General features: G+C 48.0%; 1 protein-coding gene across 1 annotated transcript; it reads left to right on the top strand.

Annotated features, from left to right (window-relative positions):
• Positions 1-440: 440 nt before the first annotated feature.
• LOC102812793 (chymosin-like) lies at positions 441-12,995 on the top strand. The gene is made up of 9 exons (XM_006865933.1): positions 441-502; positions 4,489-4,639; positions 5,551-5,668; positions 6,880-6,998; positions 8,920-9,119; positions 10,376-10,489; positions 11,375-11,519; positions 12,097-12,195; positions 12,858-12,995. Exons 1-9 carry the CDS (start codon positions 441-443, stop codon positions 12,993-12,995), a joined length of 1,146 nt encoding a protein of 381 aa, XP_006865995.1.
• Positions 12,996-13,746: the final 751 nt, after the last annotated feature.

The raw sequence follows: 13,746 nt of genomic DNA, 5'->3' as shown, positions 1-13,746 counted from the left end.
GGGAGATTCCTGGATAGGTCAGGTCACTGACTTTCAGTGCGATCAGGCCCAGGAAGAGGTGGCAGACAGAGCAGGGTGAGGTCTGTTAAGAATCAACCTCTTTCCAGACCATAATGTGGAACTTGAGTCAGATGTTTGGTGGCAACCCCACCTGTGTTGGTTCAAGAAGTCCTATTTAGAAAGAGAAAACATCAGAGAGTGCTATGTTGACATTTCTTGGTCTGGAGATCAGGCATGTGTACGCTTCAACTTTGAAGTCCCTGGGCGATAGAATTTGTGGGTGTTAGATAGCCTGATGTTATCTTGGTGTGTTTGTGGAGTGGCCTGAAGTCAGAGGCTATCTCCACTGGCCAGGCTTCTAGCCAGAGGAAACTCCATTTTCTCTATAAAAGCTGTGAGAACAAGCATTGGCTAGAGCAGTGGCTAGCTGGTCATTCAAGATGAGGTGCCTCGTGGTGTTCCTTGCCGTCCTCACGCTCTGCCAGGGCACTTTTGTCACTAGGTGAGTGTCAGACCCTAGAGAAGAGGATGGGCAGCAAGGCATTTCTGATGTCTTCTCTGGGTGGGCTTCTCCCTGATTCTTTGGCCATTGGTTCCCCTAGAAAGTCTTTGGAGAATATGCTGCAGGTTCTCAGGATAATTGCTCCTGTTACTCTTGTCTTTGTCCATTGGAATCTTCTCTTCTAAGTGTGTCCTATACTCAGGTGTGGTGGAAAATGGGCAGCTTGGGGAGATGAAGGGCATGCTTCCTGCAGTCAAATGTCTCAGAATTTGAAGACCAGCTTTAAATCCAATTTAACTTCCTTGTGTCTTGGTTTCCTCATCTGTAGAAAAGTTAGGGTGATGATTGTATCCATCTGTATTAGTTTCCAAGGGCTGTTGTGACAAATTATCACAAACGGTGTGGGTGCAGGAGTTCCTGGGTGGCACAAACAGTAATGCACTTGGCTGCTAATCTGAAGATTGGAGGTTATAATCCACCCAGAGACATCTCAGAAGAAAGGCCTAGATATAAGTCTTAGAAAACCCTATAGAGCGCAGTGCTATACTGACATACGTAGAGTTGGCGTTGACTCAGCTATCTACAGCCTCCAATAGCATAATTCTATTTTGTCATAGTTCCTGGAGGCTAGAAATACAAAATTAGTTGTCAGTAGGATCATGAACCTTCTGAAGGATCTAGTAGATGTTTTCTTGTCCCCTTTAGTTTCTAGTGGTCTCAGATCTTCCCTGGTTTGTGACATCAGTCTAATCTCTGCTTCCATCTTCACATGATCATCTGATTCATATGCCTCTCTCTGTGTCTCTTCTTATAAAGACACCAGTCATAAAAAGATTGGGCCCACTCTAATGACCTTTTCTCAACAAATTATATCTGCAATGACTTTATTTCCAAATCAGGTCACATTCACAAGTGCCAAAGGTTAAGTCTGAAGCATATCTTTTCTGGGGTACACAATTCAACCCTTGACACCATCTCATAATTCTGTTATGAGAATTATGTGAGTGAATATCTATAAAAACTTTCAAATAATGCCTTGCATATAGTAAGAGCTATATAAGTCAGCTTGAACTGCAAGATCAGTAGATGAGTAGTTCAAGCTCACCAGCTTCTCCTTGGAAACCCTATACAGGGTCGCTATGGGTCAGAACCGACTCAATAGCATTTAACAACAGCAATAACATTGTAAGGATGGAGTCCTGGTGTGGTGCTGTAGGATAAGTGTTGGACTGTTAGCTTAGTGGCTGATAGTTCAAACCCACCAACTACTCCTCAGAAATTCTATACATGTTTACTATGAGATGGAACAGACTTGACGGCACTTAACAACAGCAATATAAGCATTTGTTGTTGTTAAGTACTGTAGAGTCAGTTTCGACACACAGTGACCCTGTATAGGGTTTTCAAGGCTTTAAATCTTCAAAAGAACAGAAAGCTTCATATAAAATTATCGTTATCAAGTCCTTTGTGAGTCAAGTTCCCAGATTCTCCTCCAAAAGTAATAACCAATATTTATTGAGCATTACTTGGTGCTAGGCACTTAAGCTGGTCTTTTCCTGCACTACCATCAATGCTCATGGCTACCTTTTTAGGTGGATATTATTGTTTGCTCTTTACTGATGAAACAACAGTTGTTCAGAGAGGGCCTTTGACCTGCCCAAGTCCACATGGTTGGTAAGGGTCCCAGGTAGGCTTTTGTTCTTCACAGCATCTCCAAATGCCTGAGTCTGAACCCTGTCAAATCAACCCCTCCCTTGGGAAGCTGGTTCCCTGAAAAGGGTCAGGGTCCCTTTGACCATTCAGAGCTCCTGGTGATGGTCCTAAACTTGGAGTTATCTAGGCCTAAGCTATGTGGCACTGTGGGTTAATGTGCCAGACTGCAAAGCCATTTGAACTGCAAGGTCGGTGGTTCAAGCTCACCAGCTGTTCCTTGGAAACCCTATACAGGGTCACTATGGGTTGGAACCAACTCGATGGCACTTAACAACAACAACAATAACAACAACAGGCCTAAGCTGTGTTGAGACTGCAGGCAGGACTGGAGCGGAGGCAGCCTCTGTGGGGAGTCTCTGTGCACAGCTGGCCTCCTGGTTCTCGGCATGGAGTGAAGGACTGCCTTCCAGATGTTGTCGGCTTGCCCTCAGAGGGAGGTTCTCTGAGGTCCTATGTTGGGGCAAGACAGCTCCACAGAGTCTCAGTTATGTGCTATAGGAGCCCGAAGACACCCTTAGATCCACACAGGAACTGGAGCTGGAGCCAAGTAGAAAGCATTTTGGGGGACTGGATATGGGGACACAGGAAAGATAGCTGTGGATTTGGCCCCAGGAGCTCAGTCTAGCTTCCTTTCTTTTAGATGCCTAAACCCTTTGCTATCATTGGAAATAAGGGCAGAGAAACATCTCTTGGATTTTTCACTGAGCAGTCAGACTTTGACTGAAGTCACATATGAGGGCTGTGGGTAGGGGACCCAGAGAAGAGATCATAATTCATGTGCAGGACGGATTCATATGGAATCCATTAGGGATGTGAGCAACATAAGAAAACCCATTTTATTGCTTTCAAAGCACTTTCTCATCTGCAGCCTCACGTTACCCTCAAAGCAGCCCTACTTGGGAAGAGCACATGATTCTAAGAACTAGAAGTGGCCTTGGGAATCCAATCTAGAAGGGTTAGTTGAAGGCAGGGCCAGGAAAGTGGCTGGAAGGGAAGGAAATGGCCCATTTACTGAGGAGGAGGCTGACACACAGAGGACTTTGGGAGGCATGCATGGTGCCACTGAAGGGGCAGAGTTGGGTGTAGACCCACATTCTTCTGAGTTCCCTCCTGATTCTCTTCTCATTTCTTTGTTTCCATCTTTTAGCATTTAGACTTAGACAGGAGGTCCCTGTGTGGTGCTGTGGCTTAATGCGCCAAACTGCAAAGTCATTTGAACTGCAAGGTCAGCGCTTCAAACTTACCAACTGCTCCTTGGAAACCCTACACAGGGTCGCTATGGGTCGGAATCGACTCAACGACACTCAACAACAACAACAGGAGGTCCCTGAGAAATCCTTTAAGGATTTCCTCCTATTAGGGTAAAAGTTATCTAGAGCGGTGACAGGCACTACTAGTGAAGGAGAAAATACAAATGGAGGCACCATTTTCTTTTCCACAGACTATTCTGCCAGAGTTGGGCAGAGACCGTATCTTTTTCTCGATTATGTCCCTTGTTCCTTGATCAATGTCTGGTGCCTAGTAAGCATAGAGCAACAATTTGCTTGACCGAATAATTAATAACAAATATAGTATCTTTCAAGGAGGTCTGGTAGCGTAGTGGATTATGAGCTGGGCTGCTAACTGAAAGACCAGCAGTTCGAATCTACCAGTCACTCCGCAGGAGAAAAATGAGACTTTATGCTCCTGTAAAGAATTACACTTTCGGAACCCCGATACATGTTCACTATGAGTCAGAAATAGCTCAATGGCACACACGCCCCACCACCATAGTATCTTTTAAATTGCAGGTTGTAAAACTCACTAACAGATTATAAAATAACATCTAGTGGGCCTCCACCAGCAAGGGGAAAAAAATAGAATAGAAAATATCAGAGTGTATCACATTTCATAAGGCTGATCTGTGAATCATTGTAAAATAGAGTTTGAACTTTGGGTTATAATGTTTGAAAAATGAAAGCAGTTGGTTTCAGGTCAATGGAAAGCTGACCAGAAGACTGGACTAGCGGCAGCAGAGTTGTTATTGTTAAGTGCCATCTAGTCGATTCCAACTCATAGCAACCCTGTATAAGGTTTCCAGGGAGCAGCTGGTGAGTTTGAACTGTTGACCTGGCGGTTCAAACCAACCTTGTGGTCCAGTGCATTATCTTATAGCTCGGTTTGTTTGTTGTCATTATTAAGTGCCATCAAGTCAGTTCTAGTGAGTAGTTTAGAGTCCAGAGGCAGATCTGAGTGACTGGGTGGCTCATCATTCATCTTTCCCTACTCCTCAGGATCCCCCTGCACAAGGGGAAGACTATGCGACAAGCTTTGAAGGAGAATGGGCTTTTGGAGGAATTTCTGAAGAAACACCATTATTCAATCGGCAGGAAATACTCCACGTTCAGTGAGGTGGCCAATGAGCCCCTGACCAACTACTTGGATGTAAGTGGCTCTTCTGCCAGTCTTTGGGGAATGGATTCTCAGAGAGATAGGCCCTATCCCTCAGCCCAGCCTCCTTCCTTCAGGAATCATGGTGCCCTGTGAGGTGTGGAAGTCATCTCCTGCCCTCCATAAGGGTCCACAATGGGCCAGCCAACCCAATAGGCTTTAAGAGCAATACCTATGCCTTCAAAGTGCCAAATGCCATGGCTGGAAGGTCTGAGCTCAGACAGCCTTCTTGCATACTTCACTTGGGCATACACCATCTGCTCTCAGACCCAACCTCCTGCCTGCCTTCCACAGCCTAGAGGAAGCCATCTGACATTCTGCAGATGTTGGTTACATGGCTGCTATCTTCTGCCTCCCACCCACGACTCAGGCAGGAACCTCCGTGGTGCCCTGTTTCTTTCTGGAGATTCTCTCTCTCTCATCTGTCACTATTGGCAGTATACAACCTGCCTTTTTTTTTGTTTCCTCTTCTGTGCTCTCATTTCCTTATCTAGGTCATCTTTACCCCATCCCAGTTTTAGCTTTGACACCTGGGGTGGACTAGCAAGGAGGCAGGTATGGGTAGGGACCGCTCTGGTTGGGACCTGGGACTCCGGCCTAGTGGATGCCCCTTCTCTGTGCCCAGCTGCTTTTCAACCCTGGCAAGGTTGGTTCAGGCAAGGCTTAAAAATTGGTCTGATGTACACTTCTGAGGGTGATTCCAGCAGTGACCAGAGGACTTGTGGAGTGAAAGCCCAGCATGCCACCTGGGGATGAGAAACCCTCCCTAAGGGTCTTCTTTATGTCTTGGCCCCTTGACCTTTCTGGATAGAAAGCACAGGGTCTACAAACCTGAACAAGCTCTGTGCCAAGCATCAACACTCACTTCCTAGCCATGCCTCTGACCCGGTGCTGTCTGTTCACAGTGTCAGTACTTTGGAAAGATCACCATCGGGACCCCACCCCAGGAGTTCACTGTGGTCTTTGATACAGGCTCCTCTGACCTCTGGGTGCCCTCAGTCTACTGCAACAGCGATGCCTGCCGTGAGTGACTTCCCTCCTCTCCCCTCCAGCCCAGGCTCACACCCTAGGACCACACCTGGGGAAACATGGTGTGGAAGGAGAGTGTGCTTTGATATCCCAGCTTTGGTGTGTCCCATCTCTCCCTCTGGGACTGCAAATCATGATCTAATGTATAGCGTTCCTTCTGGAAATTAGGGAACCTCGGCAAGCTGCTTGCCCTCTTAGGTCCTCAGTTTTCTCTTCTATGAAATGGGGCTATGATGTACCAGTGGGTGCTGGGAGTTTATTACTGTCATATACTTCTAATGATGAGTAAGCATTATGTATATGTTTTTGTTGTTATGTGCCATTGAGTCAGTTCCCACCTGTCTAGAGTCCAACCCTATATAGGGTTTCTGAGGAATAGCTGGTGAACTTGAACCACTGACTTTATTTATTTTACATATATCTGTGTATGCATGTGTATATATATATAATATGCTGTAGGATAAGCACTGAACTACTAATTGCAAGGTTGGCAATTCTAGCTCATACAAGCTTGCTGTGAGTTGGAGTTGACTGCATGGTGCTTAACAACAATATAATAATTTTTATTCATAGAATATAATTTATTTATAAATATTTACATAGTTGTTAAGTACCGTGGTGTCCCAACTCATAGTGACCCTGTATACAGTTTCTGGGAAGCACCTGGTGGGTTTGAACCTCCAACCTTGAGGCTAGTAGTCTAGTGCTTATCCTACAGTGCCACACTTGGACTCCGTATATTTATATATAATTTTTTCCCCTCCGTAATCCCTGGGAGGCCTGTAATCTTTTGGGCCCCATTTTACAGATGAGAAAATCAAAGTTCAGAGAGGAAAAGGGATTTGCCTACAATCATTTAGTAAGAGTACAATGTCTATGGAACTCTTCCTCCCTCCTTCATTCTTGCCCTTCCTACCTTTGTTTGCTTTCCCCTTTCTCCTCTCTCTCTCTTACTCAGCCCCTTATTCTTCCACTTTTTTTAAACCAGCTACACTGCTAGCCCTGGGAGTCTGGGAGGTGAGTTGAGGAGCAAAGGAAAGCTTTCTTTAGAGAGGAGGCTATAGAGAAAATGGGCTGCTTGTTTCCCCAGGTGGCCAGCATTTAGACAAATGGTCACACAGGTCTGGTGATTGTTTCAGGCTGGCACTGCCAAGGTGTGAGAAGATTCCTCCAGGGTCCCCACTAACCCTGGCTCTGTGTTTCAGAAAACCACCAACGCTTTAACCCATCCAAGTCCTCCACCTTCCAGAACATGGGCCAGTCCCTGAGCATCCAGTATGGCACGGGCAGCATGCAGGGCTTTCTGGGCTACGACACTGTCACCGTAAGTGGGGCTTTGGGACTGCCAGTGCTCACCCCTCCACTTCCACCAGCTGCTTTCCCACCATGGACACCAACCTTGAGCTGGTGCTGAAGAACCCTGAGGGTCCTGCCCACTCTGGGTGGCTTGGTGGTCTGGATTCTGAGAGGGCTTTAGCTGGAGGACAGCTCCCAGAGGCACCCCCTGACAGGCCTCCCCATAGCTAGAATCCCATCATCCCATTCCTTATTATTTTAAATTTGTCTACCTTTCTTTTCCTTCTTGTCTCCCATACTACAGTTAGTTCAGAATTCTGAATCCCTACTCATGTTAAGCTGAACAGCTATTTGAGGGAGTTATTTTTATACCCTGTAATTCAGATGAGGAAACTGAGGCCCAGATGAGTTGCTAAATTGTGTGAAGTCCCACAGCTGGTACCCGAGGAGCTGAGGGTCAGAGCTAGGTTTGGATTCTCTGGGCAGTGCTCTCTATTTATGTGCCACAGATGGCATCTTCTTCACATTAAAAAGCACCTCTGCCCCCCAGAACAGGGAGCATTGCCCTTTCTCCTGTCTGGTTTTTGTGTCTGCAACACCCAGTGCTTTGGTGGACACAATAATGCCTAATAGATATGGTTTCCTATTTTCCTTCCCCATCCACCATCAAAGGTTAGAAATTGAGCAGTTCTCATCATGCTTTTCACCTTGACCTTCCTTGGGTCTGAAGTCTCTTCTGTTTTGAGCCCAGAAGGACAGAACCTTCCTTGTTGACAGCCTTCTCCACACCCTCTTCTCTTGGCTGGGCAGATACCCATCCAACTTAGGCCCCAGAGCTACTTACTGAGCAGACCTAGTCCATAGGGCTCTGAAATACTCATTCCCCTGCCTGGGTGTTCTACTTCTTTTGCTGTCTGAAGCTCTTTGCTTTCCTTTTTGCTGATTTGGGGACATAGAAAACCCTACCACCTCACTGAAGAGCTGGCCCTGTGCCTAGTGGCCACAGCCATGGTCAACCCTGGTTGCTTTCACACGTTCGCCTTGGGCAGATGATGGGGGATATCCTTAGGACTCAGTCCCCCACCCCATCCCAAGTCTCATGTGGAAGTGTGGGATGTAGCATGTCAGGAAGCTGTCAACCTGATTCGACCTCACGGGGACCCTGCCCTCTACTCATTGGCTGAACTAAGCAGGGGTGGCTATGGTAGGGACCAGTGTGGGAACTGCACAGGAAGACCCAACCCAGCCCCCTGTTTTTGGCAGAAAAGCTTCTAGGTATGTGTAGTGGTGGTGGGGTGAGGGGATGAAGAAATCCAGGAGGCTTAGCCTGGGGTGTAGCTGAAATGACAGGAGGGGAATCCAGGTCAGAGAAGAGGAGAAAGTCTGTAAGGAGAGCCACAGGGAAATGGGCTCTGTGAATAGACTGTGGAGACAGCTGACCTCATGTTCCCAGTCCCTGCCACGCCCCCCTCTGCCCCCCTTACCAGGAGCTACCCTGTCCAGAGGAGGAGCTACTTGGTGCTGACCCGAAAGGGCACATTGAGCACTGTGGTCAGGAGCAGGACTCTGGGGGCAAACATAGCTGAGCTTGATCCTGACCTCTATATCAAGGTATATGACTTTGAGCAAGCCTCGGTTTCCTTATCCATAAACTAGAAGTAGTGGTACTGACCTCAGAGGCAGCTGCGGTAAAGATGAATTGCACTCATTAGCAGTTCATTATTTGCTTAACCATTCACAGCCCTAACCCCATCATCCACAAATCCTGTTGGCTTTCTTTCACAACCTTCACAGATGGAGAGTCTGCCGTGCATCTTTGTTCAAGCCTCCACTATTTCTCACCTAGGTAGCCTCCTAACAGGCACTCTTGCTGCTACCTCTGCTGCTCTCACTCCCAGGAGCTTTCTCTCTCCAGTGGCAGGTGGAGGTCACCATGCGTTCTGTTACAGGTCTCTGACATTGTGGACTCCCACCAGACTGTGGGTCTGAGCACCCAGGAGCCTGGTGATGTCTTCACCTACTCTGAGTTTGATGGAATCCTGGGTCTGGCCTATCCCTCTCTTGCCTCTGAGTACTCCGTGCCCGTGTTTGACAACATGATGAACAAACAGCTGGTGGCCCAGGACCTGTTTTCAGTTTACATGAGTAGGTAAGGAGCTGCTCCCAGCTGGGGCCAGACTTCGACAGCCTGAGAAGGATAATTGGCTATGGGCAGTGTCCACTCCTTGAGGATACTTTATAACTCAAGAGTAGTCACCAATATCCAAACAAACTCCTGTTTCCAGGAAGACTGAAAAGATACATCCAACCTCTTATCAAATGACCCCAATGCAGTTATTTATGTTAACAGAATTCAGTGGGTCAAAATTAGACACTGTGGCCTGAAAAACAGCAAGTCTGTCCTCAGCCCTGTGTGGGGACTTTTCACTTATTTTTCCCTACAGTGACAGGATCTCTTTGTTGAAATTCACTGACATTTAGAGTTGATGCTGATGGAGTTAAACTTCTCCTTTCACTATGGGGACAACAGACCCAAAGAGGGATGGTCACTCTCAGTTCAGTGTTCCCTAGCCTACCCTTCCTGCTCCCTGATGATAAGGCACAGATCAACGAGAGGGGAGGTGACAGGACAGAAAGAAAGGGACCACCCTTAGGTGAAGGGGTTGGGTAGCCGAGCCCAGGGGAACCCTGGCAAGGGGTACATTTTGCATTGATCCGTTATTCACTCATTCAGTAGGTATTTACTGGGTTCTTACTATGTGCAGGGGCTGAGCCAGGAGGTGGGGATGTGGCAGTAAACAAGACAAACTGGGAGTTGACACTTTAGTAGGGGAAACAGACAATACCTAATGACACACACAATTGTACTTCAGCAGTTGATAAGGGTGCTACAGGGAAGCCTGGGTGTAGTGAAGGCTTATTAAGAAAAGAGAAGGTAAGTGTGTAGAAGGGGGAACAGGTGGGAGTCTCCTAGGTGGGACAGAGGGACAGTGTGTTTTAAAGCTGGGGGACAGACTGTGGATGGCAGGGGCCCAGGGAGCCAACCGAACACTGAGGGTGACTGAGGCAGAGTCTGGCTGAGTCCTATGACCTGTGACCTCTCTCACATGGGCAGCTGCCTGACAGACCCCACCTCACACTCCCATGTGAGGCTTCTGAGGAGGCTTGGTGCCTGAGGCTCTCCCCAACCCTTGCTATGTTTCAAATGAAAGCTGGTTTCCAGGCACTGCTTGGGTCTGGGGGCTGCCGAGCAAAGGGCAGAAAAGTGTGCTCAGTCCAGGCTAAGAAGGAACACGGGGAGGCTTCTTGGGGGAAGGAGGGGCCAGGTCTCGTCTGCCCCAGTGTGGGCTGGGCACCCCTCACAGAACCGGTGTGCAAGTTATACTGGCCTTTCCTTGGTTTCAGGAATGGTCAGGGGAGCATGCTCACACTAGGGGCTATCGACTCATCATACTACACAGGATCCCTGCACTGGGTGCCCGTGACCGTGCAAGAGTACTGGCAGTTCACTGTTGACAGGTGGGTGTGACTTGAGTGATCCAGGGGTCTGGGGGCCAAGACAACTGCAGCCCAGTAACTCAGAAGGCCACAAAGTCAGAGTTTGAATCAGATGCTTCCAAGATTAAGTACCTTTTGTCAGCGGCGCTGCTAACACAGTCTCCTATGCATTTGTTGAACACTTACTACCTGCTAGGCATTCTGCTAAGTGATAACAGAAGTCTGGACAGCTGTCCCTTGATAGAATCCTCATTTTCCATACAGGAGGTCAAGAGTCAATTCTCAGCCAGTGTGCCATGTGTCCATATAACGCCAAACAGGTTTCAGTAGATCTCCCACACTAAGACAGGCTAAGAAGAAAGACCTGGTGAACTACATCTGAAAAGCAACCAGTGAAAATCCTATGGGTTATAACAGTCTAAGTTATTGTCCATGGGGTGGCCATGAGCCAGGGCTGGCTAGATGGCAGCTAAGCACAAAACATTTTGCGGTGGGTACCATTCTTAGCCCTCCATTTATAACTTGCTAATGTTGAGTTTGAGCCTGATGATCCTCTCTTTCCTGAGGAAGCTGTTGCTTGAGGAAGTCATGAGTGGAGAACTGCTAGGTAACTTGTCTGAGACATGCAGCAAGGAAATAGCAGAGGGAACATTTGAAACCAGATCTTCAGGTAACAAGTCTACTCCCAGTCCTTTTAAAGCACAGGAATTTATTTATTCAAGTTTGACCATAGAAGGAGAGATGGTCTCCATATAGCTTTTGAGTTGGGAAAAAAATAGCTTTCGGTCTTTTCTCTGAGCTCAGGAAGGTACAGGGGCCCCAGGAAAGGGATCCAGGGTGGGAAGCACCCAGAGAGGGACGCTGGGTGCTGGACACACCTCAAGGTGGTCTTGTTTCCCTCTGCAGCATCACTGTTGATGGCGTGGTAGTGGCCTGTGATGGTGGCTGTCAGGCTATCCTGGACACGGGTACCTCCCTGCTGGTTGGGCCTGGCAGTGACATCCTCAACATCCAGAAGGCCATTGGAGCCACACAAGGCCAGTATGGCGAGGTGAGGCCAGGTTCCCCGCTGCCTCCCCAGACCCCTTCTAGTGGAGGTCCCTTTGGTAAAGAGACATGGTGTTGGAACCCATTTCCAGAGGGAGACAGGGTTCCTCGGAAGTCCTCAGGATGGCCTCTGACTCTGGCCCATTGTTCTTATTGGGGCTGTCATGTTTCATGTAGCAGCTGCAATTGGTCCCCTGATCTCCCTCTTTTCCCTGTGACCGATACTGTGCCCCATTGTTCCTCCTCCACCCAGGAGTCCTTACAACTAAGTGGTCTCTAGTGTCCTTGCAATCTCTAACCAGGCCTGGAGAGGGTGCTACTGAGGCAGCCCATTGGTCTCCTGCTAAACTCTGACCCTGAGTTGGCTGATGGTTAGTCCTCCTTGTGTGAGGATCATGTCTCCATCCAGCCTTGGCCTGAGAACATCCCTGAGCAGGCAGGACAGCTTTCCCCTCAATCCCTGTGCTCACATCCTGCAGAAGAAGGGCGTCCTGCCCTGGGCTGTTTCTCTTGCCTTCAGTATTTCTCATCAGATCACATCCCATTTTCCATTCTAAGAGGAATTTCCTTTGTCTCCTTAGTATGATATCAACTGCGGGAGCCTGAGCAGCATGCCCACTGTTGTCTTTGAGATCCAAGGCAGACAGTACCCTCTGCCACCTTCCGCCTACACCAACCAGGTATGAGTCTCCTGGGAGGAATCAGGGAAACCGGAGATCAGGAAGTGGCATAGACTAATGGAAAATGCAGAGACATTCAGATCAACTGATCTTTCTGATTGAGGCCATACTGTCCTTGGGCCTCATGTGTGGTTCCTATAGTCTCATTCTAATAGTAAGGACAGAACATGAATGGGAGCAAGGAGGGAATGTGGGAAAGGTAAAGACCAGAAACCACTGTGTAAACCACCCTCTACTACCATTTGAGCTTCTGAGACCAGAAACCTAGAGCTCTACCCAGGGTTTCCTTGTGGACACTCAGTCCTCCTTCTCCCCTGGCCCACTGGTCCCAACTTTGATCTAATCCTGAGCACCCCAAATTAGCAGGCCAGCCTGCCTCAGTCCTCTGACCAGCTCTTACTGCTTATGTGGGCAGTAGTTCTGAGAGCAGGAGGGCAAGGGGCTGGAAAAGATAGGTTTCAGGGCAGAGCACTGAGTCTCCAATATCCAGGACCCCACTGCGCAATCCTGTCACTATTTTTTGGAATCTCATTATCTTTATCTTTTGAGCAAAAGGATTAAGTGCTTCTCTCAAAAGGCGATTTCCACTGAAATAATAGATGAGAACGGTGGATGAGTTGGGAAATACTTGGATGTACCTCACCTCATGTATCCTTTCCCAGGACCAGAGTTCCTGTACCAGTGGCTTCCAGGGGGACAATGGCTCACAGCAATGGATCCTGGGGGATGTCTTCATCCGAGAGTTTTACAGTGTCTTCGACAGGGCTAACAACCGAGTGGGGCTGGCCAAGGCTATCTGATTGCATCACTGTTCAGGGACCATGCGGCCCCAAACACACACACATGCATGCACACACACACACACACACACACACACACATCTCATCAGGGCTTTAGGCAGATGGTTCTCAATAAACACTGGTCTCTGCAAAGTGTGGTTTCCCTTGTCCTTATTAGAACAACACCCTGAACCATTGTGTGGGTGGGCTGTGATTGCTGAATGATATACGGGGCAATGCTGGGACCATATTAATCTGGATGGACTGAGGACCTAATTGATGAATGGAGACTTTCATTTCAAGCTCAGAATGTGTCTTGCCTATTTCTCCTCCTATTTAAGATCTTTGCAGGCCAAGGCTTGCTTGTGCTCGGGATGGGAGGCAAGATTTTGGTGGTATGGGACTGAGAAAAGAATGTCTGACCCATGGAGACAAAGGTCCTGTTTATTAAGCAAAAGATTGTGTTGCCATTGACGAAGACAGGTGATGGAATATATTGGGAACATCTGTAAAGCTACCATTCATTGCAGAGAAGAATCACAATCTTGGGTCCCATCTTCAGTCTTAGAGGCTCAAAACCTGATTTGTCAGAACTCAGAGAGTGGCTTGAGGCTTAGGGCTGGCTCAGGTTAGCCTGGTTCTCAGTGGCTGATGGTCCAGGCAGATGCTGGTGCTGGGATTCCAATGAGGACTACAATTGTCCAGTGGACAATGGTCACGTCCACAGATACACAAATGCTCTTCCTGGAGAGAAGCCACATGGGAAACACAA

This window comes from Chrysochloris asiatica, unplaced genomic scaffold (genome assembly GCF_000296735.1).
Source record: "Chrysochloris asiatica unplaced genomic scaffold, ChrAsi1.0 scaffold00085, whole genome shotgun sequence".
NCBI lineage: Eukaryota > Metazoa > Chordata > Mammalia > Afrosoricida > Chrysochloridae > Chrysochloris > Chrysochloris asiatica.
Note: the sequence above shows the minus strand (reverse complement) of the source record. Positions and strands in the feature narration are given on the sequence as shown.

What these genes read in the sequence shown, in the direction of transcription:
- LOC102812793 (XM_006865933.1), top strand. Translation starts at nt 441, where the DNA reads ATGAGGTGCCTCGTGGTGTTCCTTGCCGTCCTCACGCTCTGCCAGGGC. An exon ending in CAGGGCACTTTTGTCACTAG is followed by an intron (nt 503 to 4,488) that starts GTGAGTGTCAGA and finishes CCTACTCCTCAG; the next exon opens with GATCCCCCTGCACAAGGGGA. An exon ending in CACAAGGCCAGTATGGCGAG is followed by an intron (nt 11,520 to 12,096) that starts GTGAGGCCAGGT and finishes TTGTCTCCTTAG; the next exon opens with TATGATATCAACTGCGGGAG.